At 54.7% G+C, this 12102-nt stretch overlaps 1 protein-coding gene across 6 annotated transcripts in view; it reads left to right on the forward strand.

Annotated features, from left to right (window-relative positions):
- The first annotated feature begins 2765 nt into the window (after positions 1 to 2765).
- Positions 2766 to 12102, forward strand: part of PACS2 (phosphofurin acidic cluster sorting protein 2) — an 83767-nt gene continuing 74430 nt past the window's right edge. For 5 of the 6 annotated variants that reach the window (XM_074394390.1, XM_074394393.1, XM_074394391.1 and 2 more), the window contains exon 1: positions 2766 to 3073. In XM_074394390.1, the coding sequence (XP_074250491.1) occupies positions 2955 to 3073 (119 nt within the window). In that variant the 5' untranslated portion in view covers positions 2766 to 2954. The remainder of the gene's footprint in view (positions 3074 to 12102) is intronic. The other variant, XM_074394394.1, reaches the window with a different exon arrangement.

The following is a 12102-nucleotide window of genomic DNA, read 5'->3' on the forward strand; positions in this document are numbered from 1 at the left end:
GGCAGCTTTGTCCCTCTGCCACAGCATGAGCTGGGCAGGGGCCTGGACGCCCAGGGCTGCTTCCTCAGCCCGGCTCCTGGCGAGAAGAGCAGGGTGCTGTGGGCTGGAGCCACCAATGGCCACGTGCTGGCCCTGGAGAAGGCCCTCACCCACTCCCTGACTTCGGCAGGGCCTGCTGTATGTCTGTGTCATCTTAGCCCAGGCTGAGGAGATGAATGTCTTTCCAAGAAGCCTGTGGTCCTGGCGCCTGACTGGAAACCCCTGAGCCTTCACCCCAGGTGGAAGGTCCTAGTGAAGCCTGGTGGATGGAGGAAAGGTCTCGGCCCATCCTGTCCCATGGCCGGGGGTTGGGGCTCCCTCTTTTTAATACCACCGGAGTCCTATCCAAGCGTTTGGAACCTCGAGGCTTTAACTTATTACATAATAATAACCCCCACAACCTCCGTGGGCCCCTGGGCAGCATGTGGTAGGACCTCGGCAGTGGCTTTCAGGTGTCCTCCTGCGACCCCAGGGTGCTGAAGGACCCTCTTCTGGGACTCCCTTCCCAACTGTGCCCAGCCACCCCAGTCACCCAGAGAGGTTTCTATCAAACCAAGCTCCTCCTTTAAATAAAAAGTTACCAGAAAAAGCACCTGTGCTCCAAACATGGGGAGCATGCCAGGGCCATGGGGTCATGGGGAGGGGCGCTTCCCAGCCTTCAGGGATCTCCTCCTGTGACCCACAGCCCACAGAGAAGCACCAGCACAGCATTGTCTTCCAATAGAGGAGGGCAGTGCAAGTAACGGGTTCTGGCTAAAAGAGACTCTGATCACCCAAGGGACATCTGTCCACTTGGAAAATACAGAAGACCACAGTCTCATCACCGCCATCCCACCTTAAGAACAACACATGTAAACGGAGTTGCGCGCGTGATGCACGGTGTGTTTCGTGCCCCCGCCTTCCTGCCTGGCAGAAGCAATTATGCAGACCCACTGTGTGGGTACTTGGGGCCACTCTAGTACAGAATGTGTGGGTCACATCCTACCCCTGGCAGCTGCAAAACCTCACAGGCCACCCTCTCCTCTTCCCTCACTTGGGATGGCACAGAGCTGTCATGTCCGTTAAGGGCTCACAACGGTGCCTGGCACAGAGGAGGGGCGAAGCTCAATGGTGGCAGCTGGTGCCAGGCTCCACTCTGCATGGCTTTGTCAACCACGTCTCCTCACTTGACCCCCTGTCATACTCCCCGCCTGAGTTAGATGCCGGCGCACACAGGCACGATGTGTCAGGCAGCCCATCCGTCTGACTACAACTACACAGTCGCCAGCTCCAGCAGCTCTGTACACCCAGTTCTGGGGTCAATGGGTACCTGTCTCCTGTCCTCCTGGGGTACAGCTGCCCCCTCTGTGGACACGGTCACGTCTACCCCTACCCTGTCTCAAAGGTGTGAGATCCACAGGCCCTCAGCCCGTAGAGCAGCCATGTAAGACAATACCACAGTCAGCTGGCCAAGGTCAGACAGACCCTCATGGCTCTCAGCATACCACCCCAGGAGGCGGGAGCATGCGGGAAACACAGATTCCCTTGTTCTCTCCGAAGTGGGACCCTGGCTTTAAGCAGTCGCAGCTGTTTGTAGCTCTAGATACAGGAGTTACAGCTGGAGGCTGAGCTCACTCAAGGGAGGAAGCATTGGCATGAGGGCCGTTGCAGAAGGTGCTGACAGGGCACTGGGGTGGCAAGTCCTGTGGGCCAGGAAGAGACCAGCTCCAAGTCAGTTTGCTCGGGCGTGATCTGTTTCAGTAAAACCAGATGCAGACAAGACAAGAGGCGGACAGAAAGCAACTGTGTAAACTAACTGTGAAGCAAGGAAACAGAGAGGTGCCAGAAGAGCGTTTCCTGAATCCTGGCGCAGCATCTGCTGCCTCTGACCAGAGCCACTGACAAACAGAAGGGGGAGGCACCTCCCCGAGCACCAGAGCCTGGACGTCGGGCCCGGCGGCTCTAGCTACGGCCTCCTCTTTGCTTGGGTCACCGCATTCACTGCGAACTCCAGGGCCAGGAGCCGGCCTTGGCCCCAAAGTCTTGTTCTCCGTTTGTCAGCGACGCTGACCAAGGAGGTTCGGACGCGAAGAGGGCGGCGGGGGCATCTGGGCCCTGGAGGCTGAGCTCGGGAGCCCGGCGTCCCCGCGGCCGCCCGCCAGGCCCGGCCACCTCCCTGCCACCCTCCGGCATCCCCGGAACCGGCGCGGGGGAGTGGCTCGGGGACGGGCGGGACAGCACAGCGGCGCCCACCCAGCGGGGGTCGGCAGGGGACGGGGGCGCCGGGGGCAGCGGGGCGGGGAGACTCGGGGCGTGGCGGGGTGCAGGCGGGAAAGCGTCGAGGCCTGGGACTCCGCACGTGGGGAGGCGGGCATCGCCAGAGAGACGACGAGCGCTCCTCAGGGGCCGGCGCCCGAAGCTGGCCGGGACCCGGCGGACTCGAGCGTCTCTCCTGGCCCCGGCCCGCGGCTCCCGGGGGGCGGGGCGGGGCGCGCCGGGCGGGGCCTGTGCGCAGGCGCGCGAGTGCGCGCTCCCGCGCGCCGGCGGGCGGTGACGCCCCGCCAAGCGCCGCAGGAAGAAGCGCGCGCACCTCACTTCCGGCGAGCGCTGCGCCGGCGGCGATTGGGCCCGAGGCGGCGAGCTCGCGCCTCACCCAGCCAATCGGCGGCCTCGGCGCGGGTCGGAGGGCGCCGGGCGCGCGCGCGGGGCGGCCGGGGGCGCGCGGGGCGCGGGCGGGGCGCCGGGCGGGGCGGGGCGGAGCGGCCGCAGCTCGTCGCCGCCCGCGGGCCTGTCCGACGCCCGGGCCCGGCCCGTCCCCTCCGCCGCCCGGCAGCCATGTGACCGCGCCACCGCCCTCCGCGCGCCCCGCCCGCCCGCCGCGCGTCCGCGGCCCGGCCGCAGCCCCAGGCCGCCGAGGGAGCGGCGGGGCCGGCGCCATGGCCGAGCGAGGCCGCCTCGGCCTCCCCGGCGCGCCCGGCGCGCTCAACACGCCCGTGCCCATGAACCTGTTCGCCACCTGGGAGGTGGACGGCTCCAGCCCCAGCTGCGTGCCCAGGTACGCGCCGCCTGCCGCGCTTTGTTCCCGCCCGGCACCTGCCGGGGGTGTCCGGGCCGCGGCCTCCGCGCGCCCCCGAGGCCCGGGCCGCCCAGCGGAGCCCCCGCCGCCCCCCGCGGCCCCGCCCGCGCCCCCGCCAGCCCGCTGGCGGGACGCGCACAGCCGCCGCCCCCCGCAGCGCCAGCGAGCGCGGCCCGGGCCCCCCAGGTCCCAAGCGCCCGAGCCGGGGGCCGCGCTCGGCTTCCGAGGACCCTGTGGCGCTCAGGCCCGGCGGGACCTCGGGGCTCCCGGGCGGCGCTCACCTGGCTCGCCGCAGCCGCACCTACACACCTGCTTCAGTGCAGCGCCGGCCGGGGCCACGAGGGCGCTTCCTCTCCCGGGTACCACACGCTTCCTTTCGCGTCCGGCGACACTGTCAGACCCCAGCCTGGGAGCCAGCCCCGGCGCACGGGGCGCGCAGGTCTCGGTTGTACGGTCCGTGCAGCGCGCGGTGGAGATGCCCCGTCCTGCGGGGCAGGGTCGTCCTCGCCGGTACCTGGTTGGCGCTGTCTCTCATATGGAGACGTCGCCAAGTCAGTACTGCCCTTTGCGCCCCCCTGTTGATCTTGCCCTTGCGTGAAGGCTGGCTGCTCTGCACTTGGTAGGGGGGCGCCCGGTCGCCCAGAGGTAACCACTGGACAGGGTTTACCCTCCGGCCGTAGCCCAGCCTCCTTTGGACTTGTAGGCTCCCTGTTTCTCCCGCTCAGTTGGAAACTTGTGTGATTTCTTCGTGACTTGGTAGTTCCTGCTCAGGAAGCTTCCAGTCTAAGGAGGAGAGAGTCACACTCTCCAGAAAAGTTCTGGTTCTAGAGTAGACAGCAGGCTGGAAGAGGAGGCAGGTGGGGATGGTGAGACCTCTCCCTGGGGAGATGGGAGGGTGAGCGGACCTCCCAGGCACTGGAAGTGGCCAGTGCGTCTTGGGGGAGCCCACGTGGCATTGAATTGTTCCACCGCTAGCTAGTCTGCTGCAGGTGCCTGTGGTGCTCTGCCGTGGCTCCCACAAACTGCATTTCCGAGCGTGGTGTTAGAGTTGCCCTCCTGGACTGCAGGGCTGGGACCTCAGGGCATTGGTTTTGCTGAGTGGACAGGAAGGATGCCCACCCCACACGACTCTTGCACCTGGCAGGGCCTCCCGAGGGACCCAGTGTCCATGTGAGACCTAAGGGTCAGCATTTGCTCAAAGTCTAGGGCTGAGCACTGCAGATGTGCCTACTTGCCCCTCTTCTGGGAAGTATCTGGGGCCACAAAGCCAAAGCCAGGAGCATCTTCCCAGGCCCGGCTGCCTTTCTCTTCCAGGCCTTGGCGGTTGCCCTAGTGTCAGGTCTCACAGCCCCACAGCCCGTCTCCTCTCTGTCCCTCTGAGTCACTGCCTCACCCACAGCCCCAGGACCTTCTACTGGCTGTGGGCCCTCCCCTGTCCCAGCACTGCAGCACATAGCCTGCCCTTGCTGAGTCTCCACAGCGGCTTCCTGGGGCTCTCCAAATGAGCAGCGAAGTCTTTAACCCAAGGGAGGTGGGGGCCTTATCAGCCCCACTGTAGAGCTGTCCTCTATTCTCAGTGGGTCTAGAAAGCCCTCTCTGGTGTCTGTGAGGAGGGCATGGGTAGGGCAGGTGGGGGTAGGATCGGGGCACCTGGGCTGGGCAGCACTAAGTGCTAGGGGTCTGGGGCTCTGGCCTGGACAGGGCTGAGGCAAAGGGTAGGAAGGAGGACAGGGCTTGTTCTGTGGGTGTGGAGTTAGTTGATGGGCGGAGGGGCGGCTGGCATAGCTGTCAGGGTGGGAAGACGCAGTTTGTTCGTAGAACAGGCTCAGCGTCATGATGAGCTTCTGCCCTTCCCTGTCCTGGAACACAGCCCCACGTGGTGGGCCTGCCCCCAGCTTTTCTTTGTGCTTGTTCCGCCTGTCCGTGCACCCTCAGACAGTCTGCTACTTAGTTTTGCTTATTTGGGGACTCTACATAAAGGATTTCATTCCTCCTGTGCTCTTTTGTACTCCTCACTTTGCCCAGCCATTAAGTTTCTGGGCTGCATCTGTGCTGATGGCTTCCGGTGTGTTCCCTGCTGCATACTATTCCCTGGCATGATAGCAGCTCGGCTCTGATTCTGTCAAGGGACCGTGGCTTGTTTCCTGTTTTTTGGCTAACTACAAGCCACGTGCTGCTGTGGACATCCTTGTGCCTGTCTTCTGCCTGTGACTCTCTGGATGGCCAGGGCCTGTCTTAAGCATGTGCTGCCAGCTAGCAGGATTAGTGTGGAAGTGTGCACACGCCCATCGTTACTGCTGGCAGTGTTCCAGAGTGGTGGTGCCTATTCCGGCCCCCACCGACAGGGACCAGAGTCCCCACTGCTCCGTATTTGTGCCAACATCTGACTTTTTAATTTTTGCCAGTCTGGTGGGTGTGAAATGGTATCGTAGTTGTAACTTGAATTTCTCTGATTACTAATTTAGGCCATTTGTACTTCCTTGTCAGTGAAATTCCTGTTCTTTTGCCAATTTTCTGTCTCTTTTATTCGGCTTGATGAGTTTCAGCAGTTTCTTGAGCGATAGTCATCCTTTCTTGGCTGTTGAAAACGTCCCTGTCCAATTCTGAGGGTCTCTGCTCTCTGAGCAGCCTTTCGGTCCTTTCGGTGCCCTCCGTATGGGCCTGGTGGAGTGTGCACACTGACCATTTGCCTGGCTGCAGTGCTGGTCTCGTTTTAGTCCTGGGAGGCAGCTGGAGAAGTCTGTCCCTGGGAGCTTGTGCTGGGGCACGCTGGGCTGCTGTTGGGGAGGCCGGTGCACTGTGTTTCCTTGCGGCACTTTTGGCTCAGCACCGTTAGAAATGGTGCTCTTCGGTGGGCCATGGGGTGGGCAACAGTGCCCATCTGTGGCCTCCACCAGCCAGGTTCCCAGAGCGTCTTCCTGGTGCCCATGTCCCTGAGAGCCCCCACCCACTCTTCAGCAGGGGCTGGGCAGCTTTGTGCCTTGCTCTTCCCACTCCATTGTCTTTTCTGTTGATGTTTATTAATTTGTTTTTATTTAATTTAATTAATTAATTTATTTTTGTAGAGACAAGGTCTTCCTATGTTGCCCAGACTGGTCTTGAACTCCTAGGCTCAAATGATCCTCCCACCTCGGCCTCCCAAAGTATTGAGATTACAGATGTCAGCCACTGCGCCTGACCATCATTTTGTTTTTTAGAGACAGAGCCTCACTTTGTGTCCCAGACTGGGGTGCAGTAGCTCAGTCATAGCTCATTGTAACCTCTAAATCCTGGGCTCAAGCAATCCTCCGGCATCAGCTTCCTGAGCAGCTGGGACTAAAGGTGTGCCCCACCACACCTGTCTAATTTTAAAATTTTGTTGTAGAGGCAGGGTCTCACTATGTTGCCCAGGCTGATCTCCAACTCCTGGCTTCAAAAGATCCTCCCATCTCAGTCTCCCAAAGTGCTAGGAATATAGGCACAAACCACCATGCATGGTCTAGAATTATATTTAAGTTTCACACAAAGCCACATTCGGTTTATAATTGGAAGTTCTCTGACTCTGTATAGCAGGTTGGGGAGAATTGACGTTTGTATGGTACTGAGTCTTCTAATTCATGAACAAGCTGTCTCTCTACTTGAGTAATGTATTTTGAGAGTTTTACAAGATTCTGCTGTCATGCATATATATTTATTTATTTATTTATTTATTTTTTTGAGACGGAGTTTTGCTCTTGTTACCCAGGCTGGAGTGCAATGGCACGATCTCGGCTCACCACAACCTCCGCCTCCTGGGTTCAGGTGATTCTCCTGCCTCAGCCTCCTGAGTAGCTGGGATTACAGGTACGCGCCACCATACTCAGCTAATTTTTTAGTAGAGACAGGGTTTCACCATGTTGACCAGAATGGTCTCGATCTCTTGACCTTGTGATCCACCCACCTCAGCTTCCCAAAGTGCTGGGATTACAGGCGTGAGCCACCGCGCCCGGCCAATGCATATCTTTTGTGAGATTTATTCCTAGATGCTTGTATTTTAGAAGTTGTCGGTAAAAGTCAGCTTTTTATTATGTTTGTTGCTAATATATAGAAATTCAGTTGATTTTTGAAATCTGTGATTTTAGTATTTTTATTTTTATTTATTTATTTTTTTTGAGACAGAGTTTCGCTCTTGTTACCCAGGCTAGAGTGCAATGGCATAATCTCGGCTCACCGCAACCTCCACCTCCTGGGTTCAGGCAATTCTCCTGCCTCAGCCTCCTGAGTAGCTAGGATTACAGGCACGCGCCACCACGCCCAGCTAATTTTTTGTATTTTTAGTAGAGATGGGGTTTCACCATGTTGACCCAGGATGGTCTCGATCTCTTGACCTCGTGATCCACCCGCCTCGGCCTCCCAAAGTGCTGGGATTACAGGCTTGAGCCACCGCGCCCGGCCGATTTTAGTATTTTTAACCTAGTAACTTAACTATAGATTATTTAGCATTTTCTAAGTGTATGTTTTATCTTTTGCAAAAGACAAAGTTGTTTCTTTCCAGTCCTCATACTTTTATTTCTTTTTTTTTTTTTAGATGGAGTTTTTCACTCTTGTTACCCAGGCTGGAGTGCAATGGCGCAATCTCGGCTCACCGCAACCTCCGCCTCCTGGGTTCAGGCAATTCTCCCTGCCTCAGCCTCCTGAGTAGCTGGGATTACAGGCACGTGCCACCATGCCCAGCTAATTTTTTTGTATTTTTAGTAGAGACGGGGTTTCACCATGTTGACCAGGGTGGTCTCAATCTCTTGACCTTGTGATCCGCCCGCCTTGGCCTCCCAAAGTGCTGGGATTACAGGCTTGAGCCACTGTGTCCGGCTTTGCAAAGGCTTTTTAAGGAAACTGTTATGAATGGATGTTGAATATAATCAAATACTTTTATTAAGAGCATTATATAATTTTTCTCATTTTATTGTTAGTGTGGTAAATTCCATAAATTGATACATATATTTTTTTGAGATGGAGTCTTGCTCTGTGTCCAGGCTGGAGAGCAGTGGCGCAGTCTTGGCTCACGCAACCTCTGCCTCCCAGGTTAAAATGATTCTCCTGTCTCAGCCTCCTGAGTAGCTGGGACTACAGGCGCGCGCCACCGTGCTCGGCTAATTTTTGTATTTTCAGTAGAGACGGGTTTTCACCACATTGTTCAGGCTGATCTTGAACTCCTGACCTCTTCATGCCCTCGCCTCAGCCTCCCAAAGTGCTGGGATTACAGGCAAGAGCCACCTCGCCCGGCCCATCAATTGATTTTCTAACATTAACCTATTCTTGAAAAAATACCACTTTAGTCATATTACTCTTTTTTAAAATTGGTGGATATTTACTTATTTATTTATTGTTTTGAAACAGGGTCTTGCTCTGTCGCCTGGGCTGGAGTGCAGTGGCCTAATCATGGCTCAAGCAGTCCTCCTGCCTCAGCCTCCTGAGTAGCTGAGACCACAGATGCATGCCACTGGCCCACTAATTTTAAATTTTTTGTAGAGACAGGATCTCTCACTATGTTGTTCAGGCTGATCTCCAACTCCTGGCCTCGAGTGATCCTCCCACTTCAGCCTCTCAAACAGCTGGAACTCCAGCTCTGTCCACATTGGTAGGTTAGACGATTAATATCTTGTTTAGGACTTTTGCATCTGTGTCTGGGGTCTGTACACTTTCTTTCTTCTGTAGTCCTTATCAAATTTTGGTGCTAAGATTTCCTTGCAAAATGAGATGAGTATTTCTTCTTTTGCTATATCATGGTGTAGCTTATGTAAAACTGGAATCATTTGTTACTTGAATGTTTGGGATAATTCACTTATAAAATAACCTGATGGGCCAGGCCTGCATGGTTCACCCCTATGATCTCAGCACTCTGGGATGGTGAGGTGGGTGGATTACCTGAGGTTAGGAGTTCGAGACCAGCCTGGCTAACATGGTGAAACCCCGTCTCTACTAAAAATGCAAAAATTAGCTGGATGTGGTAGCAGGTGCCTGTAATCTAAGCCACTTGGGAGGCTGAGGCAGGAGAATTGCATGAACCCAGGAGGTGGAGGTTTCAATGAGCTAAGATATCACCATTGCACTCCAGTCTGGGCACCAAGAGTGGAACTCCATTTCAAATAAATAAATAAATAACCAACCTTGAATTGAAGTTTCTTTGTGGGAAATTAAGCTACTGATTCCATTTCTTTACTGTTTGTAGGACACTTCTTACTCCTTCAGTTAGTTTGAAAAGTTGAGCTGGGCACAGTAGCTTATGCCTGTAATCCCAGCACTTTGGGAGGCTGAAGCGGTTAGATCACCTACGGAGTTAGAGACCAGCCTGACCGATATGGTGAAAGCCCATCTCTACTCAAAATACAAAAATTAGCTGGGCATGGTGGTGCACACCTGTAGTCCCAGCTAGCTACTTGGGAGGCTGAGACAGGAGAATCCCTTGAACCCAGGAGGTGGAGGTTGCAGTCAGCCGAGGTTGTGCCACTGCACTCCAGCCTCGGCAACAGAGTAGGGCTCTGTCTCAGAAGATAAATAAATAAATAAAATAAAAGTTGTATTTTTCTGGATATTTGTTTCATCCGTGTTTTTAACTTTATTGGCATAAAGTTGTTCATAATACTTGTTGTTTTTTTTTTTGTTTTTTTTTTTTGAGACGGAGTTTCGCTCTTGTTACCCAGGCTGGAGTGCAATGGCACGATCTCGGCTCACCGCAACCTCCGCCTCCTGGGTTCAGGCAATTCTCCTGCCTCAGCCTCCTGAGTAGCTGGGATTACAGGCACGAGCCACCATGCCCAGCTAATTTTTTGTATTTTTAGTAGAGACGGGGTTTCACCATGTTGACCAGGATGGTCTCGATCTCTCGACCTCGTGATCCACCCGCCTCGGCCTCCCAAAGTGCTGGGATTACAGGCTTGAGCCACCGCGCCCAGCCCTATTTTTTATTTTATTTTATTTTTTCCAAATAAAGATGGGGTTTCACCATATTGGTCAGGGTGGTCTTGAACTCCCAACCTCAGGTGGTCTGCCTGCCTTGGCCTCCAAAGTGCTTGGATTACAGGCGTGAGCCACCATGCCTGGCCTGTTTTTTATATTCTTTTAAAAAATTTTAATTAAAAAAATTAATTGATATTTTTGAGATGGCATTTTGTTGCCCAGGCTGGAGTGCAGTGATGCAGTCTTGGCTCACTGCAGCCTGTGCCTCTCGGCTTCAAGTGATTCTCCTGCCTTGGCTTCCAGAGTAGCTCGGATTATAGGCATGTGCCACCAAGTCTGGCTAATTGTTTGTTTGTTTTGAGATGGAGTCTTGTGCAGTGGCTCAATCTCAGCTCATTGCAGCCTCCACCTTCTAGGTTCAAGCTGTTCTCCTGCCTCAGCCTTTCTAGTAGCTGGGGCTACAGGCATGTGCCACCACACCCAGCTAATTTTTGTATTTTGAGTAGAGACAGTGCTTCACCATGATGGTGAACTCTTGACCTCAAGTGATCCACCCACTTTGGCCTCCCAAAGTGCTGAGAGTAGGCCGGGCGCGGTGGCTCAAGCCTGTAGTCCCAGCACTTTGGGAGGCCGAGGCGGGTGGATCACAAGGTTAAGAGATCGAGACCATCTTGGTTAACAAGGTGAAACCCCGTCTCTACTAAAAATACAAAAAAAAAAATTAGCTGGGCATGGTGGCGCGTGCCTGTAATCCCAGCTACTCAGGAGGCTGAGGCAGGAGAATTGCCTGAACCCAGGAGGCAGAGGTTGCGGTGAGCCGTGATCGTGCCATTGCACTCCAGCCTGGGTAACAAGAGTGAAACTCCATCTCAAAAAAAAAAAAAAAAAAGTGCTGAGATTGTAGGCGTGAGCAACTGCGCCTGGCCAGTTTTTGTGTTTTCTAATAGGGACAGGGTTTCACCACGTTGACCAGGCTGGTCTCAAGCTCCTGACCTCAGGTAATCCACCTGCTTGGCCTCCCGAAGTGCTGCAATTGCAGGGGCGAGCCACTGCTCCCAGCCTATTTATAGTCTTCTAGAGACCAGGTCTTTGTTGCCCAGGCTCATCTCAAACTCCTGGTCTCAAGCAGTCCCCCTGCCTTGGCTTCTAAGGAATTATAGGCGTGCACTACCCTGCTTGGCCATTTAAAATTTTTTAAGAAATAGGGCCTTGCTCTGTTGCCCAGGCTGGAGTTCAGGGGTAAGATCATAGCTCACTGTAACCTTGAACTCCTGGACTCAAGTGATCTTCCTGCTTCAGCCCTCTGAGTAGGTGGGGCTGCAGGCATGTGCCACCATGCCCAACTATTTTTTTTAATATCATTTGTAGGCCGGGCGTGGTGGCTCAAGCCTGTAATCCCAGCACTTTGGGAGGCCGAGGCAGGTGGATCACGAGGTCAAGAGATCAAGACCATCCTGGTCAACATGGTGAAACCCCGTCTCTACTAAAAATACAAAACATTAGCTGGGCATGGTGGTGCGTGCCTGTAATCCCAGCTACTCAGGAGGCTGAGGCAGGAGAATTGCCTGAACCAAGGAGGCGGAGGTTGCGGTGAGCTGAGATCGCGCCATTGCACTCCAGCCTCGGTAACAAGAGTGAAACTCTGTCTCAAAAAAAAAAAATCGTTTGTAGAGATGGGTCTCACCATGTTGCCTGGGCTGGTCTCAAACTCTTGGCTTCAAGTGATCCTCCCACCTCAGCCTCCCATAGTGCTGGCAAGTTCTGTAGTGCTGTCCTCTTTTAATTCCTCATCATTACTATTTGTGTGGGCTGAGATGCACCCTCCTGATCTAGCTCGTTGCCTGGGCTGGTCTCAAACTCTTGGCTTCAAGTGATCCTCCCACCTCAGCCTCCCATAGTGCTGGCAAGTTCTGTAGTGCTGTCCTCTTTTAATTCCTCATCATTACTATTTGTGTGGGCTGAGATGCACCCTCCTGATCTAGCTCCCCCAAGGGCTTACTCGTTTTGAAAAACAAATATTGCTGTTCTATTATAATTTCTTAAATACAATCAGCTCATTATTCTTCCTCTTAAGTAATGCTTTAGCTACATTT

This window comes from Saimiri boliviensis, chromosome 2, assembly GCF_048565385.1.
Source record: "Saimiri boliviensis isolate mSaiBol1 chromosome 2, mSaiBol1.pri, whole genome shotgun sequence".
NCBI lineage: Eukaryota > Metazoa > Chordata > Mammalia > Primates > Cebidae > Saimiri > Saimiri boliviensis.